The sequence below is a fragment of the Barbus barbus genome (assembly GCF_936440315.1).
Source record: "Barbus barbus genome assembly, chromosome: 6".
Classification (NCBI taxonomy): domain Eukaryota; kingdom Metazoa; phylum Chordata; class Actinopteri; order Cypriniformes; family Cyprinidae; genus Barbus; species Barbus barbus.
Genome location: NC_136734.1, coordinates 9,119,005 through 9,139,630, shown reverse-complemented (window position 1 = coordinate 9,139,630; position 20,626 = coordinate 9,119,005). Strand labels below are relative to the sequence as shown.

The window sequence follows — 20,626 nt, the reverse complement described above, 5'->3', positions numbered from 1 at the left end:
TACTTTGTCTTGTTGGATACATGTAAATATGGCTTACATCCAAGAGATTCCTCACGATCTAAAAAACAAACAAACAAATGAAATCCCTCATAAAACAATGATAAACATCATCTCGTGTAATGTGAATCTAAAATTCTGAACTGAAATGTATCTGTGTTTTTTGCTTGTACATGAGTGTGTAACATCAGCCCTGGATGACACAGCTGACCCAGTTCTTTGGCAAAGGGTTGAAAATAACCATGTGGCAGAAAGTGAGTTGTGTTAAATATGTGCCTCATAACCCACTGAGAGTATGATCATCTGCACCAGTGACATAACGTGCAGAATGTGCATAATACAGTACACACACAAAAATACCCCAATATATCATCTGCAGATTATTGTGCTGGATTTTGTGCCTTTTATAGTACAGAAATCCAGTCAGCAGAATGCTTCTGTGTGAACACGCTAGCTTTCAAGCATGCACGTTTGTGTAAGTCTAGCTTGTCAAGCTGCAAGCTATTTTAAAATAGTTTAACTAAGGTAAAAATAGCATGCCAAGCTAAAAGCTACAAACAAAAGCAGCTAACTGCATTATTAAGATATTTATTAGTATTATTAAGATTGTTAGATTACTACAGAAGCTTGTTTCTGCACGGGATTAAAATAAATGTTCTTCTCACAAATCTGACTTTTTTCTCGTAATTCTGAGTTTATATAAACTTTTAATTCTGAAAAGTAAAGTCTGAATTGTGAGATAAGAGTTGCAATTATCTTTTTATTCTGTGACAGAATAAAAACAATAATCAGAATTTCAAGACATAAAATGAAAATTCAGAGAAAAAGAATCACAAGAAAAAGGTTCAAAAGTAGTGTAGTTCTTCACATTAAAATGTATTTATTTTTCAATTGTTGAAATTACGCTGACTCAGAAAATAACTTAGATTTTTACTTTCATCACCCTACTGATGCGCATGGTAATATAATGGTAATATATTAATAAAAATAAAATGAAAAGCACACCATAGAATTATTAAAAATGTCTAATATATGTATATAAATAAAATTATTTTTAAATATGAATAAAAACTACATTTAAACAACACTGCCTAATTCCAAAGATGATGGAGGATTTAACTTTTATTTCACTATATTTGGTTGGGTCAAATGCAAAGCTAGAGACGTTTTTCCCCCATATTGTATTTTTGGAAATTATACACAATACATAAATGACTAAATAAAACGACTGGGGCAGTTAAGGTAAAATTATTTATTTTTCCAATTGTAGATCAGTTGAGAATTTACAAGTTGTCAAAATGGGAATAACAGCACATCCTAACCAGGTTCAACACAACAAGAATCCAGCAAGACGTCATAATTGTCTAGAATTATTCGAAATGTGGCAAAAAAATTAAACAGCTGTCAACCATGATTTATTCTGCAATCAAAAATTGTCTAATAATAGACCTTAGTCAGGGCAGACACCATAATAAATGTAACATAGATGACAAAAAAGCTGTGAGGGACAGTCTTCACACGCATTGTATAAAAGTCCTAGATCAGGTCATTTTGTCGCAGCTGAACTAATGGAATGCTGTTAAACAGTGCAATCCTGTACTTTCCTCACAGACTCATTTTCATTCCTGCAAAATATGAAACATGGCCGTGACTAGGGTCTATAGCAGACCAGGACTGGGTAATGTCACAGAGCCAGACTTTTGGCGTTTGCTATAAATTCTGCTCCACTTTGCAGCTTATTCTGTCCAAAAATAATCAAACAAATGAAATGACAAACGAAGCAACAGCAAATCAGTTCATTCAGTTTTTAGTATACAGCTATACGGAGTGGGATTTGAACTTCACTTACGTTGTTTGCATTGCCAACAGCCTCTTTCATTTATGTCGCTTTGCTATTGAAAAACACTGTCAGTGTGACTGCACCTTGACATAGAAGAGACCGACTCATTGCCTCTTTATTGTTTTGTGCCCAATTAGGACAAGGTAATGCAACAAAAAAAAAAGTTGTTTGTAGATTGGGACCCAGATTGTTCGCACTTAAAAGGATAGTTCACCCAAAAATGAAAATTACTCACCCTCAAACCACCCTAGGTGTATATAGCTTCCTTCTTACAGATGAATACAGTCGGAGTAATATTCAAAAATGTCCTGGCTCTTCCAAGATTTATAATGGCAGTGAATGGGGTTTAAGATTATGAAGCCCAAAACTGCATCTATTCATCATAAAAAGTACTCCACAATAAAGGCCTCCTGACACGAATATACATATTTAAAATGTTATAAACTGTAATCTCTAATTTCCGCTAACTGTCATACACGCAGATGATGGATGTAATGAAAACGTTGGAGGATTTCGATATAAGCCAAGAAGAGACTGGTTTTCCTTTGCTGTAAACAAATCTTAGTTCTCACAAGACTAGCATATTCTCACCGGACCTTACGTTTCATCATCCGCTAGAACGCAATTCTCGTGAACGTGCATATGACAGTTAGCAGAAACTAGAGATTACAGTTCATACGGTTTTAAATAAGACATTTTAAATAAGACATTTTTCTTACACAAATGCATTGATTCACTTTAGAAGGCCTTTGTTAACCCCCCAGAGCCGTCTGGAGCACGTTTATGATGGATTTCTGCACTTTAATTTGCTTCCGAAACTTGATCACCACTCACTGCCATTATAAAGCTTGGAATAGAGGTCTGTGCGGGACTGTTTTTTTAGTCCCCCTCCCGCGAGGTTATATTCCACACCCTCCCGCTCCCGCTATATACTCACTCTTTGTTCACTCGCTGTACACTTAGAATAATTTTCTTCCCAACCCGACCATTCCCGCTGTTTAGATCTCATTTCCAGAATCTCACATTTAAATTTCTGCTACTTAAAGAGAGAGATAGACTAACAAATAAGTGTAGTCTGCACAAAATTTTATTTATTTTGACTTGTCGAGACAAAATTTGTTTAACATTTTGCTGTGAAAACAGGAAAAAGTGTTGCAGAGAAAAAAAATAAAATAAAATATAGGTTGTACAAAAATTGTAGCCGAGCATACTTATTTTTATTTGTCTGGTCAAAATACAAAATTTGTTTAACGTTTTTCTGTTAACACAGTAGGATATTGTTAGACTGCCCGCTCTCCCGTTCATATTACACCAGAGTTACCGACCACTACAGCGTTTTATTCGGAAATTTAATCCTGCGTCGCAAGAAACCTGGCCAGTTCCCGCAGAGAGCCGTGGGAATGCAGACCTCTAGCTTGGAAGAGCCAGGACGATTTTTTATATAACTCAGAATGTATTCGTCTGAAAGAAGAAAGTCATATACACCTAAGATTGCTTGAGTAAATCATGGGGTAATAAAAAAATTGCACCCAAAGCAGTTATAAGCCTGAGGGCTACTAAATCGAAATTCTTTGGCTTTTCAGCAGACACAATGTAAAATCATCAGAAATCCAACAAAAATCGCTAAATAGTTTCATAGGCCATACACGTCTCAGGCCATAACGTCAACGTTGTAGTGCACTGTGCGTTAAAAGGAGCTCAATTCTCTTGCAAATACATACCTTTTCAATTTATAACCTACTTATACATATATATATATATATATATATATATATATACACATACACATCTGAATAACACAGAGATATGTGTGCACATAAAAACATCACCCATAAAGCACTGTAGGTGCAGGTATGAAACTGCAATATGTATATAAAAATTCAGGTGCATAAAATGTTCTGTCTTATTTCGAACAGAATGATGTTATTGCACTAAGGAGTCTCTCTTAAAAACCGTTCTCAGTTGCTGGACGCTCCCAGCACTCAAAACCCTTCCACAACAAACCAAAACATTGTATATATCTGAGGTTCCAAGGTTTCTAGGAGTCCCATCCAAGAACTGCGCACAAGAAAATCAAAGCGTTATTTCTCCCATGTACATGACCATGCTCTCCACAGAAGAAATCAGGTCTCCATGGGGGTGCTATTGCAATCTGGGATGGATGGTTGATTGAGATTGCCTTCAGACCCATGTTGGATCATCTCTTGAGGGTTGTCCTGTTTTTGCGGGTGATGGTAGTGAGAGTTGGGGTGTTTGTAGACACCTTGTCTGCTTTGGTTGTAATTTTGTTGGAATCCATCTCCAACAGACTGGTCTGAAGTAAAATTGGGATTGTACCAGGTGTAACGCGCTCTACCCTGCTTGTGCTGCCCTTGGACCGATCTACCGTCTTTACGCTCAACATTTCCGGCCTGTTCGTTGGTTAAATATCCATCAAATGGATTCCGTCCCCTGTTTCTGGATCGTTGCCCATTTCCCCAGTTGCTGTAGCCTCTGTTACCGTGATTGCGCCGCTGTTGGTGATGACTGTTTGGCCACTGGCCCTTGCTTGGTGAGGGAGATGATTGGAAAGTATGAACCATATCAGTATTGGACTGAGCAGATGTGTCCTCTCCACCTTCGCTCCCTGATGACGGGCCCCAGAAGAAGCCTCTGTGTTGGGGATTATTCTTAAAGGGGAACTGTAGCTTCCTCTCTTGTGGTGGCAAGAAGCGCCCAGTGCCCGGCAAGAAAGGACCATTGGGGTTGCGAGGGGTTTGAGAATTGAAAGATGGATTTGAGAATCGAGGCGATGCAGTACTGAATGGGTTGTTCTGAGAGTGTCCTGAGGGAGCCACCGGGTAGAGGGCATTGTTTGGCTGATTGCTGGGTCCTTTGCGACGTTTAGGGTCGTGATATTTGTCTGGGTACTGCCAGCGATGGCGACCCCGGCGATACCCAGAATCCTCATCGCGTCTGTTGACTTGTTCTGGCGGGTCGTCACCTCTGGCCCCATCCAACTCAATGTTATCACTGTCTCCCTGAAATAAAAACACCATGAAAATCTTTACAATATCTTAAAAGGAGCACACAGCATAGTATGGTTACACTTTATTTTCAAGGTGACGTTGTCACAATATAATTACAGAGTAATATAAGTACTGAGTAATATTAATTAACCAAACATACTTACTACTAGTTTTATTTAAGTATCATTGAGATACTATTATAGTTTTTGTAAATTTTTTGAATTAGAGTTGTAATATTTTTGGTTTTGATTTTAATGTTAAAGTGAACATTTTAGTAATTTGTGTAGTTTTGTCCTCATTATTAGTTTGTGTTGTTCGTAATGTCTATATGGTTTATTAAAGGAGAAGTCGTGGCCTAATGGTTAGAGAGTCGGACTCGTAACCCAAAGGTTGCGAGTTTGAGTCTCAGATCCGGCAGGAATTCTAGGTGGGGGAGTGAATGTACAGCGCTCTCTTCCACCCTCAATACCAATACTTGAGCAAGGCACCAAACCCCCAACTGCTCCCCGGGCACTGCAGCATAAATGGCTGCCCACTACTCCGGGTGTGCTGTGTGTGTGCACTTAGGATGGGTTAAATGCAGAGCAATAATTCAGAGTATGGGTTACCATACTTGACCACATGTCACATCACTAAATTTACTTATTTCAACTAACTTTTTTTATACATATGATTAGTAGGGTTGGGTACCGAAACCCGGTACCAATATGGCACCGCTATGTAACCGGTATGTACTAGAACCGAATCAGAACACAGATTTCGGTGCCTCATTTCGGTGCCATGCCTGAGCGATTGATTTAAATATTTGTCCTTTGTTTCTCCGACACGAACGTAAGAAGCATCATCACCGGCACCGCACGTGAAAAATAATTTCACGACTGAGAAAATGCACGTGAACTCAGGTCGGAATGCTCTAAAAATACAAGTCCAACAAATCTTTGTAGTAACACGAGTGTGCTGTTGTCACATTCCGACTTAAAAGCACAACTCGGGAAATGAGAGAATCTGAGGAGCATGTGAATTAAGGATGTTCATTTTAACCATATAACTGTTAACTATGGAAGCAGAATAATGTCAATAGTTTTTGAAACAAAGCATGCTGAATTCCACAAATCGAAGCTAAATTCTCTTGTATTCACGTTTTTAAACCTGTTGTCAAACAAGAGAGAACATTATAACCTTTTTAGTCCACAACTACTAACACATTGATTAGCAATGGATTATAAATATATTTAATTATTATGAAAAGTTGCAGCTTGAAAACATTTTATGTTAATTATTACAAAAATATTATCATTGTTTTACATTTTACTGGCTTAATTTATGCTCCTGCTGATGTTGTCACTATCAGTTAGCTGTCATGTGGATTAGAGTTCATATTTTTACTGATTTAAAATTTGTTGATCCTCACCATGGTTGAGAATCGTGTGCTGAGGTACTGTAAATGTGCATCTCATTGCAACTTGTTAATTACATTTGTCTATTAACATAAATGTTTGCCTTTAGTATTAAGAGACAAATGCTACCCATATTATGTAGAAAGCTTTGAAAATAAACATTTATCAAAGAAAGAGAATTGTTAAAAAAAGATTAGCATTGCTAAATGCTAAAACATCTTTGGTTGCTCTAACAGATCTTTTAACACTCAGTAAACTGACTTTTATTCATTAGATGAACTAAAGTTTTTAAGTTGTCGGTTGCTAGTTGAGTTAACTTAAAAAGTTGAATGTGATAGGTTGTCTTATTTTTGTGAGTTAGGTCAACTTTTTTTTTTTTTTACAGTGTAGCAATGCCTGTCCATATTGGGGATTTCCTGGAGCTTCATGAGTTCCGCTGCTGTGACTGGATATGTGGATTTTTTGTGTGAGGGCGCCCTCTGGTATCCAGTATGAATGAAAAAGACATCATGTGTTTAGTGCTAATGGCCAATCCGATTATTAATTGGTAATTAAAAAAAATAATAATTATAATTTTAAGTATCGATTTGGCACCGGTATCGAAAAACCCCCAAATGATACCCAACCCTAATGATTAGTTTGTTAAGTAATTACCCTGCTTACTACATGGTTAAGGGTTAGTTGCTTGTAATTAAGCATAATTTACTGTTATTACTATATTAGGTACACATTAGTAGCTACCTCAAAATAAAGTGTTAACAATATTTTTACTTTGTAACTGTACTTCATTTTCAGGTACATGCACACAGGTACCAGAGTATTGGGAACCTTTTACTTTACTACATTCCAAAGCATAAAATCTTACTTTTTACTCCATTATGTTACATAAAAAACAAAAACATTGTTTCTCATTATTTCAAATTGCTCTGAGCACATGATAAAAGACAGTGTCACCAATCATCTTTTTCAATGGAACTGTTGAATCAGTTCGCAAATCACACAAAAGGATTTATTTGCAAATTCAAACAAAAAGCCAATTTGCTGATTAATTGACACAGTCAGAGTGAGTTTCCAATTAACAATTCACTGAATTAGTCATATCTGAGTCCAAATGAGCCAAGGACAACGCGAAATATGATCTCCAGAGCCTGAGTGTGTGGAGAATTTCAAGTTAACCGCTAAAGTAATGTGAAATTTGAATTGATCCTGGAGGGCCGGTGTGCCTGCAGAGTTTAGCTCCAACCCTAATCAAACACACCTGAAGCAGCTAATCAAAGTCTTCATGATTCAGTTCGGTATTTTTTTTTCAGGGTTGGAGCAAAACTCTGCAGGAGAGTGGCCCTCCAGGATCAACGTTCCTCACCCCTATTGTAAGGACAACCATTGAGGCCATACAAGCAGTTTGTGAACTAAATATGATTTGTAAGTTACAATGTCAGACTGAGATCTAACTTTAATCCTCTCAGAGCCCTCTCTACTTTTATTTGTGACATTCATGTTTAATCGTATAGACTACATCTTTTTGAAATAATTCTTGAGATTTGAAAACAGCGTCACAAGCATGATTAAACGGACCATGATAATTTCCCATGCAAAGATGCCAGGCCTTCATAATAGTGAGCATTTACACTAAAATCCTAAAAGGTACTATAAATGCGTCTTAAAATGGAATTTCAATCAGAAGGTGGAAAATGATCATGTATTATTAAATTTATATGGTTTGTTAAACAAAAAACTTTACAGCTGTATCTTAAATGAACCTCAATTAACTGAATAATTAAAATAAAAAAATATTAATAAAATAAATGCTCGGAATATTACATTTGAAAAAATAAACTTGCAAAATAAACATTTATTATATTTTAGAAACTTGCAACATGGATCATACTGCTAGTAAATGGACTGGGGAGAAGTGAGTGTATTTGTGGCGGTTTCTAGATAATACGAGCGTTACCTGAACTTCGACTGGGAATATCTTCTCCATCTTCACCATGCGATCCCTTAGTGATCGGATCTCCTCATCCTTCATATTATTCTGCAACTTGACTTCCTGCAGTATATCAGTCAGCTTGTCAATATGAGCTTTGAGCTCTCCCATGTCTGTCTTTCCTCCCTCACTCCCTCCTCCTCCAGCTGCTGTTGTTCTTTCCTCCCTGTCTCCCTCCTCTTCTCCGATGCCCACAGTCTCACATACATCCTTCGCCACACTTTTCCAGCTTTCTCTCTCCTGGGGGTCTTTTTGGCCGTATGTGCGACAAAGCTCCTTCATCCTGACAATAGCCAAGGCCTCAATCTCTTGCCGCGTGTGTCTAAAGTCTCCAAGCGCCACCTTAAGAGGAGAAATATAAAGATATACTCCCGTTAATGTAACGTACTGCTCATAAAAGCCAAACATTAATACACTGCATGATCGTTGACTGGCCAATCAAATCGGTGTTTGCCATTTTGAGAAATCTTTTGCCGTTTGTGTGTATAAAACGCATTTGCCAGTGAGTGGGCGCCTGCGGCTCTTCTGAGGCTAAATCTACTCTGATATGAATTAAATCAGTGCCTGTATTTCCCTTTTCTGATTTAAAGTTACTCTTGAACACAATGAGGCACCTCATAGCAGATCTCTTTAACAGCCTGAGTGCGAAGCTCTTCCAAGCTGAGTCTGTTTTTGGACTCCTGGGTGCCAGGTATGCGGCGGCGCTGGGGGATCTGATACACACGCAGTGGCTCCTTCCTCTTCCCACTGCTGGGCAAACCACACTTTTTCACGATAGACTGCATCTGCAAACAATCAGCAATAACAGAAGACTTACTTCCTGTCAGAAATTAACAGCTCAGAAAGAAGCTACATGAAGTGAAACAGAATGCAGTCGTCTCAAGATAACTCTTTAAAATCAATTTTAAGATTGAATCTCAAAACCGCAATACACAAGGGGTAAGATTATATTATTATTATTTTTTTTATTACAGCACGATGCAATGAAACCATCAAAGACATCAATATAGAGTGCATGTCTACTAGTGGTCGACCGATATGTTGCCAAGGCTGATATACTGGCCAATATTTGGCATTTTGTATTCATCGCCATTGGCCAGCAAATTTTTCTGTGTGGCCAATATGTTGGAAGCTAGACTTTTATTTTGACAGAGCTGAAAAAGTCAGTGCCTGACTACACATACCCCTTTTCCACCAAGGCAGTTCCAGTGCTGGTTCGGAGCCAGAGCCTAGTTTCAAACCGGTTCTTTGTTTTTCGACACCCAAAGCACCAGCTCCGAACCAGTAAAAGTGGTTCCTAAGTAGCACCACAACATTGCTGGGCTAGAAGGAAGAACCGCTTGCGTCAGGAGCTGGGGGCGGGGTTACCGTGACCAACAAGACGAACAGAAAGCTCCTGTTCTCAGTCTTCATTACATTACATTACATTACTGTCTTTGTTTAATAGTTCTGACTAATAAATTATTACATAAAACTTGTAAACAAAAGGGTACACAAAAGTATTATAGCATTTTCTTTTCAGTTATTAGTAACAGAAAGACAAACACAAGAATAATTTCTCATCTTCTGGTAGCATTCAGAAAATATGCGTTTAAATAAGTCTTTGTATATCTAATAAAAGTTTAATAAGCTTGCAAACATTGTTGAATTCAGCTCCGATATCTTCTGAAGTGTGCATTTGTAGACTGCATAAAACAGTCTGGGTAAATTGAATGCAAACAAACAGGAGAGTTGTCTAGAGTCGCAAGACATGCACAGGCGACAAGCTTAAAATTCTTGATTTCACACTGGGCTGCTATGTCGTATTAATTACATTAATTTCATATTAATGTCATATTCCTTGATGTATGTAAAATTAGAGCTACCTTTTCTTTCCTTATTTTTTAAAAGGTTATTTTTTTGTGCCTGTGTGAAAAATACTATAATGGAATTAAAGAATAAATAAGTTGCCATCTAAATCTCTATTTTACAGATTTTTTTTTCCAAGTTCAAATTATTTTTTTATATTTACTCATTTTAAAATTATTTAATTTATTAAATATTGTGTAAAATAAATTCAATTTCAGCAACTATTAAATCTTTAAATTAAATAGTGTGATATCTATATGTGACCCTGGACCACAAACCCAATCGTAAGGGTAAATTTTTGAGATTTATACATCATCTGAAAGCTGAATAAATAAGTTTTCCATTGATGTATAGTTTGTTAGGATAGGACAATATTTGGCCGAGATACAACTATTTGAAAATCTGGAATCTGAGGGTACAAAAAAAATTATCTAAATATTGAGAAAATCGCCTTTAAATAAGTTCTTAGCAATGCATATTACTAATAAAAAGTAAGTTTTGATATATTTACGGTAAGAAATTTACTAAATATCTTCATGGAACATGATCTTTAGTTAATATCCTAATGATTTTTGGCATAAAAGAAAAATCAACAATTTTGACCCATACTATGTATTTTTGGCTATTGCTACAAATATACCCCAGGCACTTAAGACTGGTTTTGTGGTCCAGGGTCACATATATTGGCTCTATGTCGAGCACAATGCACTTAAGAGACTGACATTGGCCATCAAAGAAACAAAACAAACAAAAACAAAACACATTGTTTGACTACTAATATTTAACCTTGGGCTAAAAGTGCAGACACATTTGCAAAACTAAAAACAAAAAAACAACACAAATAAGTGTGAGTCAAAGGAGTTCAGTATCAATCTATTGGTGTTGCAGTGATGTATGTATGTGTATGTGCATGACTGACCTTGATGGCTGGCAATTTCTCTCTGAGAGAAGAGATGAGTCTCCAGCTCTCCTCACAGGACCGCTTATCTGAGTCATCACCGCTGTCTGAGTCTGCATACTACACATAGAGAGACAGAAAGACACATTAGCTCGGTTCTAAAGCCCAGTGAGCTGCCTTTGCTGTAGCTTCTATGGCAACTATGTCCTAACTATCATGGGAGCTCTCAACAGACTGATTTGGAGTGCTCTACTGTACATAGGCAGCAATCTGCAAACCACCTAACAAATACTCCTAACACAAAGCGCACAGGAGACTCAACTCACAATAGAGTTTGATGTTAGCATGATGCCAAGCTACATCCTGGAATTGAAGTATTTTGCAGTATTACGAAACCTTTACATTAAAACAAAGAACAAGTATAATGTATTATGTTGTAGAAACAATTCTATCAAGGATCAGGGATTCCATCCTTTCTGACTAATTAATTTTCATCACTTTTCCAGTCATTCATGGTTTCTGCAGGAGAATTTGCACATCAGGCACAAAACCTTGGAACTATTAAACTATTAAACTTATGTACAAATAAGTGCTCATATAATGCTCATATCTATCCTTGTTAAAAAAAAAATATATATATATCAGCTTTGTAATGACAAATGACATAATGACAAATTTGTAATGACAAATGACATTTTTACATTTTGTAGTTTGATTACTTGTTTTATAAAATATTTGAGTTATGGCTTAACACTTTAATGTTGGTTAATTTTCTAAATTTTCTCAAATCTGCATCACAAAACAGCACAGTTTAGGAGACAGGGCTTCAGGTGTAACTCAGTTACAACAACATGCGTAGCAACAAGTGTTTTGTATTTGTAATCAATTTAATTAAAAATGAGACAGAATTGTTTTGGAATCAAATTGTGACTTCCTGAATTGGACCAAAGTGTGAGGAGTCCTAGTGTTTATTAAACAGTGTCTTTTCTTACCAGTCTCTGCTGTTCCAGTATCTGGTCGGCCTCCTCCTTCTCTTTGCGGTACTGATTCTCCAGATCCTGCAGTCTAACAGAGAAGGTTTAAAGAGAAAGAAAACTTTAGCAAGGCAAAGCCTGCTGTAGGAAAAGTGGTTTCTTGCTGGTCCAAGCAGATCTGGAAGGTTGATCAGATGTACTACCGGTTGGTTTTGCTGAGGCTGACCTGTAGACTATAATGGGCAATCTGGTCATAGGCACCTTGGACCAGCAACAAACAAGCAACCTCATTCCAAAAACCAGCATTTCAATATTAATTTCAGATACATTTTTCAAGATTCCAATCTGAACAAAGACCCATACACAGAGGAGGATTCATTTAAAATGGGGTTTCACCTCTTCTCCATCTCCTGCTTTATGTCAATGCCTTGTTTCTCCAGCAGTTCTTCCTGTGCGTAGCTCCAGTCCACCGGCTCCCCCTGCTGCTCCTGTGTGGCATTGCGCTCTCTCTCTAAGCGGGCTTGCTCAGGGTGGTTAAACCTGAACACATGGTTCTTCCCCATCACTATACGATTACCTACACAATCACAGGACAAAGGAGAATCAAAGTGTTTACAGGCACTAGTATGCTGGAAGATAAGATAATAAGGATATGTTCACAATGACATGCTACCAAGACTACTATTACTGCAGCACACAGAAATGTGAGTGAACATTTTCTGTGTAGAATACAAAAAAAAAATTTATATCCAGATGACTTTCAAATAAATACATTTGAAATGTTCACTTTTGCATTTTAAGTCTTGTACAACAGCATTTATTTAAAATAAGACTAGGCAGTGTGCATTGCAAAGTCTGTACTGCAGTAAACAATACGCTAGTTTTCCATTTTGAACCACGGAAATAAAAACACACATAAAAATGAACTGAAAAAAGTCACCTTGTTTGAGCACAACACCATCAGTGATTCGTTTTCCATTAACGTACGTTTCTGCTCCAACTAATGGCTCCAAAGTCACCACCACTGCAGAGACCGAGACCGAGACAGAGACACAGACCCACACAGACATATTTAGTTCTGAGAAATGATTATATGCACTGAAAACATTAAAAACATCATTTTGTAGATTAGGTCTTTTAAACTTCCTCAACTTTTATAACTACATGTCTACATATATGACATAGAATATTTATGTAATATTTTATATACATGTAGCCCTGCACTAACATTCATATGTTCGTGGCCGGTAAGATTTTTTATTATGTTTTTGAAAAAAGTCAAACTGCATTTATTTGATCAAAAATACAGTAAAAACACAAATATTGTGAAATATTATTACAGTTTAAAATAACTTTTATATTTGAATATATATGTTTAAATGCAATTTATTCCTGCGATGTTAAGCTGAAATTTTCAGCATCATTATTCCAGTCTTCAGTGTTACATGATCCTTCAGAAATCATTCTGATATGCTGATGTGCTGCTCAAGAAACATCATCAATGCTGAAAACAGTTGTGCTGCTTAATATTTTTGAGGAAACCTTGATAAGTTGTTTTTGGGATTCTTTGATGCTTTTCAAAAGAACAGCATTTATGTGAAAAAGAAACCTTTTGTAACATTGCCTTTGTCACTTTTGTGTGAATCAGTGAATGTAACGAATGTCGTGTGATCGCTCTCACCTTCATTATTCTCATTGACTTCACTGCAAAAAACACAATGCAGCTCCTTTATAAACTGACCGCTAAGACGAATATCCACATCTTCCTGACCAACCCTGCAACACACACACACACACACACACACACACAGCCATGAGACACAGTGCAGTATGTACACAGCAACTGAACACTCCTTTAGCAACTCATTGCTCACCTGGTGACTCCATCTTTAATATAATATATCAGACACTCTGACATCAGAGGATCCTCGTTCAGATTCACCAGGTGGGGTGTCTGAGGAAAAAACACATGTGGCTTAAACACGTGGTTTTGGTGAATTTTGGACTTAAGACTCATAAAGTGCTAGGATAGTGAGGATGGGGTATTAACACAGAATGTGTTTTTGTTTTGAAAAACGTGCAGTGGAAGGGTTGAGACGGGTTGAGACGTTTTTTTAAAATGGGAACTTTAACTTGAACAATGTGCCTCGTGCAAGACGCTGCAAAAGACATGACAGCAACGGTCAAACACATCTATCTAGCATGTTTACATAGAAAAACAATGGAAAAGTGGCACAGTGGAATGGAAAAACGCATTCTGCATGAAAGATACTTGTGTAGAAATCATAAGGTGCGGTCAAACAAAATTTAAGCAAAACATTTCCACAGGTAAAAAAAATGCCTCATTGTAAACAGTGCAACAATATGAAGCACAGCTGAAGCAGAACACACTTTCAAACTAAGCAACTTCCTGTTGGTCAGTGAGTCAAATTTGCATGACTATCTTAAATCTGATGCGAAATCTCCCTGTGGAAACCATTCATTCTTGCACAAAATTCCTGATTGTGTGAATTCCCATTGAAATGACTGGATTTTGCCAGGTAAAATATGGTGAACACCAGTAAATGTGACTGCACCTTCACTTCCTGCAAAGTTGCTTTGACGACGTGTATTGTGAACAGCACTATACAAATAAATATGACTTGACTCACTCCTTTGGGAGAGAAGACACCCACTGTTCCTCCATCTTCTTTTACAGACACACCCATCTCAGCTAGCAGTGCCTCCCTAATGTGTCACACACAGAGAGAGACAGAGTGGGTGTAGGTTTCACACCTGTATTAATCTCACAGAGCCAGATATTTGACTATCAGCATAAAGTCTGGCCCATATTGCAGATCATTCTAGACAGGAACCATCTGACTGACATGTAACTCACATGGGTCAGGATATGTTGATTATTCATCCAATAAGTAATTAGTAGGTTAACTCTATATTATACACAAGTTTGCATTTGAGTCTGTTGATATATTTAAAACAGGCTTTTATGGCCCATACCATATGTAGGGCAATAATAATACAATGCAATTCAATGATGAAAATAAATTTCTCAAAAGCATGACATATAACACTGACATTTGAAAATGATTTTGTTTAATTGAAGATCAAGTCAAGTAAGCATTCATAATTGAAAACTGTTAACTTGTACTCAAGTCTGGTAATGGTTACTAATGTTTAAGGCTCCTTTTAGGGAAAGGCTCTGATTGCAATGCCATTCAAAGTTACAGAACGTCTATGAATCATAACCCACCCAAATTGGCTAGCATGTTGAAATGTGTTACCCACCAAGGTCGATTTTCACCTGCATTTGGCGATTCAGCGTGTTAATTTCAAACCCTGTGTTTCCCATTTTTTTCCCAGCTGCCCTGCTCTCTGGCAGGGTACTGGCATCGGCAATCAAAAAATCCATATTGGTCCACACACAAAGATAACACATCAAGCAGACAGCTGGCTGTCAACCAATGTTGATCTGTCGTTAGCATCTGTCGGCATAGTTTTTGCAGTTTGTTCCACACCAACACCGCTTCTCAGCCAATTGAACATGTTAATTCGGTGGCAGAGCCCATCAATTAGAGAGATCACACTGATTGGCTGTTCCGTTTAGCGAAACCAGTACATGAGAACAATGGAAGTGACAAAAATGAATAAAAAATTAAGTCAAAGCAAGATTGGTATGAAAATGGTAAGCAAGCACTGCTTTGTTTAAAATTTTTAAATCAGCAGTCTAGCTTTTCCCATTGAAAGACCAATACAGACTGCTGGTATGGAGAGTTATTTTCTCACACACGTTCTCACCTCTCTTGTCGTATTGACTCGGTTTTCCTGAGCTTCTCCTCCCATGTTTCATTCAACTCTTCAATTATCTTCTCTGTTTCCTATTGGAAACACAGAAAGACAATGCTAGACAGAAAGATTTTACATACCAAACATACAAAAAATGATTAGTCAGAAGCACTCTCTGCATTTGGATACTCTTGACGTTGGATTAGTTGACATGCCTCTGAAAGGTATCATTTAGAGAGTAGTAGTAGCTGAAGTTAGCAAAACTTCTAAAAGTACAACACCTTTACTTACTTTAATACTAAGAGACTCTATCATGAAAGTAGCTTCTCCAACATTGCTGTACTGACAGAGAGTGTCTGTTGAGGATGTGATATCATGTGTACCTTGAGTCTCTCTGCGGCCTCCTCTTTGCTGATGTGTGCAGTGGGACTAGTGGGCGTCACACCCTCCATTGGTGCATCAGAGGTAGACTGTACATATGAGAGAGAGGGCTGCTGGAGCTCACCTGGTGCTCCTACCAATGCCGGGCGTCCTGTTTCAGACCCTGAGAGAAAATGAGTGTGCCAGTTATTGTTGAAGTTCAAATTCAAAATCAGAGTTTGTGGCTTTTAGTCCATGTTTGTTAACTTCTCTGGATCCTGTGACCATGTGATCAGATGTCCCTCCCCAGTACTCATTACTTTAATGCATAAAAACACCTAATATACAACCGTTCACAAGTTTTGGGTCAGTAAGATTGTTGTTTTTACTTTAACCCAGAAAGAAAGCATTAAACCTATTAAAAATGACAGTAAAATATTAATAATTTTACAAAAGGTTTCTATTTTGAATAAATGCTGTTCTTTTGAACATTCTATTTATCAAAGAATCCTGAAAAAATATATCATGGTTTACACAAAAATATGAAGCAGCACAACGGTTTTCAACAATGATGATAATAATAAAGGTTTCTTGAGCAGCAAATCAACATCATAGAAGGATTTCTGAAGCATCATGTGACACTGAAGACTGGAGTAATGGCAACTGAAAATTCAGCTTTCATCACAGGAATAAATAAGATTTTAAATATTAAATAACTATATTGAAGTAGAAAACAGTTATTTGAAATTGCAATAATATTTCACAATATTTCTTTTTTAACAAATAAATGTAGCCTTGAAGAGCATAAGAGACTTCATTAAAAAGAAATGTAGAAGTCTTACAGTATTGTATATTACATTTGTACAGCTTGTTATTCATGCTGATTTAAAAAATACATCTATTACATATCTCGATTTTAATGAGAATCACCACTGAAAATGAATTTAACACGATGTCTATGTGAAAATCTCAAAGTCTCTAAAAAAATTTTGTCGCTTGGTTTCGTGGTGAAAAGCGACCTGGCTGTTAATGTTTGGTCTCGTACTGTATCGTGTATCTTGTCAGTGTGTGCACTTGCTTGGCCATTTGTAGTTGATAAACAGGAAAGTGGGTTCAAGCGCCAGCAGAAGGCAGTGTAATGAAGTGGTCTTTAAGAGAAGCAGTCTATCAGCGGAAGTTTAAAATCAGCTCGTAAGTGTATTTACTTGTCTCAGTGTTTAGCGCATTTGCCGTTGCTAGGAAACGCTTATTTTGTTTAATAGGATGAGAGTTGCTGAAATCGCGTTTGGTCTCGTACTGTATCGTGTATCTTGTCAGTGTGTGCACTTGCTTGGCCATTTGTAGTTGATAAACAGGAAAGTGGGTCCAGCTGAATTGAAATGATCATTTGTTGGTTTGGTATAATAAAGGTTATTATACCGCGGCAGCGGTCGCGGCAGTCGTCGTGTGAAGCCCTCTTAGTGTGAAGACCAAAGAGTGTAAAGACCATCGACTCTACCGTGCGACTCCACCGGGCAGGGACACCGGCAAGGGATAGTAGTAGCTTTTTATTTAATTTTTTCATTGATATGTTTATTATTGAAATGTTGTTGTTATATGCATGTGTTAATTTTATTTAATTTCTTTATTTTCTTAAATATGTGGGTAGATAGTATTTATAGAGTTGTAACTTTTTAGTTTTAGTTACTTTTTCTTATTTGTAAGTCGCTTTGGACAAAAGCGTCTGCTAAATGACAAAAGTAAAGTAAGTAAGTAAAGTATGTGTATATTTACCTGAGGCAGTGATGAGGTTGCTGAGTCCCTGAGACAGGAGGAGCTCTTTGAGTCTGTTGACCTCTTCTTTCAGCTCCCTGACAAGACGTGCGTTTGGATCCTCATTAATGACAGCATTACACTTTATCTGCTTAGCTCGGTCTGCATACCTACAGCAAGACACACACTGGTTACATAATGCATACAGGACACTGTATTGTAGAAAAGAACTATGGTTCTCTCGTGTGTGTTTTTACCTGAGAGTACCGAGAGTTTCTTCATAATTAATATCTGCTGGGCTCAGAGCAGCAATCATGGCCGTGCGAGAGTTTCCACCTTCAAACACAAACACTCAATTAAACTCTGTGTGGAGCAGTAACAACAGTTGGTTAGAGACTTATTTGCAACAAAAACACAACCAAAACTTAAATGAATCACAAACAGCAGGTCTATTCACAAAAATTAATAAAAAAAAAAGTTCAAATAAGCTTAATAACAGCAACTAGTACACTATGCAACACATTCATTTATGTAATTATCCTCTTTTTTTTCTTGATATTGCTATTTGATTGTTATTAATAACATAAGAGAGCAACAAGACTATTAGACCTCATTTTTGGCGACCTGCTTAAACACTAGGTTAAAGGTTAAGATTTTTAACGGACTCTTATGCTCACAAAGGCTGCATTTATTACAATTTATTATTATTTATGATAACAACTTAAAACAACTTTTTAAAATTAATTTATTCATTTTAGATAATTTTTCTGTTATAATTTTATCTTATGTTGTTTATCTGTGTTTGTCTTCACAGGTAAATTAGAGAGCAAGAGTATCTCATAGATGCTGATAGAAGAGTAACTTAAATTACTAGTTGCGTATCAGATAAACTTCTTGAGTGGTTTTGGGCATCAGACCAAACTGGTTTTAGATACCAGACAAAACAGATCCTCTGATGGGACATTCCTGACGCAATGACAGGATCTAACAACACGTGACCCAAAAAGCATCTTATTGGTCAATGAATTATTATTTCAGTGAAAAAAAGTCTCTCTAAATGAAAAATGCTCTCTTGTCAGACTAATTTTCCTCCCTGGTGTGAGCAGATGTGTTGGAATGTATGGTTTCAACTCTCAGTCTGTGAATAGGGCCTTTAGACAGCAAAACATACCTAGATTTTCTCTCAATAGCCACGTGAGCACAGAATCCCTGTAGGGAATGAAATCAGAGCGTCTCTTCTTTGAGCCGTGCTGTGGAGGGGAAACGTACTGTTACTCTTCACAAAGAACTCGACATTTGAGACAAAACACTAAAGGACAATGAAGAGATGAAAACTCAGTTGAGAAATGAGGTAAAGAACTGAACCGAAGCAGCAGTAAGAAACAAAGGAGAGTCAGAAAGCTAATGAGAACAGAAATAAAAGGTTCTTACCATGTCTGCCAGTGCTGAGATGACTTTACCCAGTGTTGTCAGAGACTTGTTAATATTGGCTCCCTCCTAAAAAACACAATATTTTTAAACTTTCTGATAATACTCAATAGGTTTAATACAACCAAAAGTAAGTATTATAATTTACTCAACAGAATGTCCATAGCTTTTCAAGGTAATTCAAGTAGCTTGGTGTCAAGCTCCAAAAAGCATGATAAAACTCATATGACTCATGTCCAAATGAAGCCATTGTTCACCAGAAAACTTCCCTTCCACTCATATATACACACTACTGGTTAAAATACATTTGTATTGTTTTGAAAAAAGTCTCTTATGCTCAATAATTCTGCAGTTATTTGATAAACCATACAGTAAAAACTGTAATATTCTAAAATATTATTACAATTTAAATAAACTGTTTTATATTTGAATATATCGTGTTTTGTAATCCTACATAAATCATTTTAATAGCTGATTTCTGCTCAAGAAATGCATCATTATCAATGTTGAATGAAAAAGTTTGGAGCCAGTAAGATTTTTTTTTTTAATTAATACTTTTGTGCAAGGATGCTTAAAATTGATCAAAAGCGACAGTAAAGGCATTTACAGTATACTGTCACAAAATATATCTATTTGCAAGTAAATGCTGTTCTTTTGAACTTTTTATTAACCACAGTATCCTGAAAATGTTTCACAATTGTTTTAGATTGTAATATTCACATATTTATTTTAATATTTCACTGTTTTTTCTGCATTTTGGATTAAATAAATGCATATATATGAACAGTAGTATGCTGGATCCAACATCCTTCAGGAAGATCAGAAAAACGGGTTCACAACAATGATGTGGGTGTTTAAATGATGACAGCATTTTGTTTTTGTGTAAACTATTCCTTTAATTCAGAGCTAATATGATATCTTACAGACCTTCAACCTCATGCCTTTGGCTCCAGATGAGTCTGCTCTCTCACTTCCAGCCAGATCAACCAGGCTGATCTTGCTCACCTGAACAGAACATAAGAAACCAGACTAGGTAAAGAACAGTAAAAAAAAGGTAAGTGTTTTCTAATGTCCGACACACACCTTCTCAGTGTCCAGGCTGGTCATGTTATCATGTCGACGCTGTGTGAAGAGGATGGTGAAGACAGCATGTGAGCGACTGCTGGTCTCGTTCATATTAGTAGCAGCAACCGTCCTTAAAGTAATAGAGAACAGAAAAAAGCAAATAAATGTCACTATAAATGTTGTCAAATACTTCATAAAGAATGCACACTACACACCTAAATTGTTTATTTGTTTAGCAGACAAACAGTATTTTAAGCTGAATCATAGTCATGTTTGTGTTTATAATAAT

The 20,626-nt window shown here is 36.8% G+C and overlaps 1 protein-coding gene across 1 annotated transcript in view; it reads right to left on the bottom strand.

Annotated features, from left to right (window-relative positions):
• Positions 1–1,242: 1,242 nt before the first annotated feature.
• kif1ca (kinesin family member 1C, a) overlaps positions 1,243–20,626 on the bottom strand; it is a 42,435-nt gene continuing 23,051 nt past the window's right edge. The window contains exons 7-24 of the mRNA XM_079419100.1: positions 20,356–20,467; positions 20,200–20,277; positions 19,276–19,341; positions 19,016–19,094; positions 18,102–18,180; positions 17,866–18,014; positions 16,116–16,276; positions 15,745–15,824; positions 14,601–14,676; positions 13,824–13,903; positions 13,631–13,725; positions 12,890–12,973; positions 12,346–12,526; positions 11,968–12,040; positions 10,997–11,095; positions 8,844–9,014; positions 8,197–8,571; positions 1,243–4,857 (exon numbers count right to left, since the gene is read on the bottom strand). Coding sequence (XP_079275226.1) covers positions 3,961–4,857; positions 8,197–8,571; positions 8,844–9,014; positions 10,997–11,095; positions 11,968–12,040; positions 12,346–12,526; positions 12,890–12,973; positions 13,631–13,725; positions 13,824–13,903; positions 14,601–14,676; positions 15,745–15,824; positions 16,116–16,276; positions 17,866–18,014; positions 18,102–18,180; positions 19,016–19,094; positions 19,276–19,341; positions 20,200–20,277; positions 20,356–20,467 — 2,935 coding nt within the window. The 3' untranslated portion in view covers positions 1,243–3,960. The remainder of the gene's footprint in view (positions 4,858–8,196; positions 8,572–8,843; positions 9,015–10,996; positions 11,096–11,967; positions 12,041–12,345; positions 12,527–12,889; positions 12,974–13,630; positions 13,726–13,823; positions 13,904–14,600; positions 14,677–15,744; positions 15,825–16,115; positions 16,277–17,865; positions 18,015–18,101; positions 18,181–19,015; positions 19,095–19,275; positions 19,342–20,199; positions 20,278–20,355; positions 20,468–20,626) is intronic.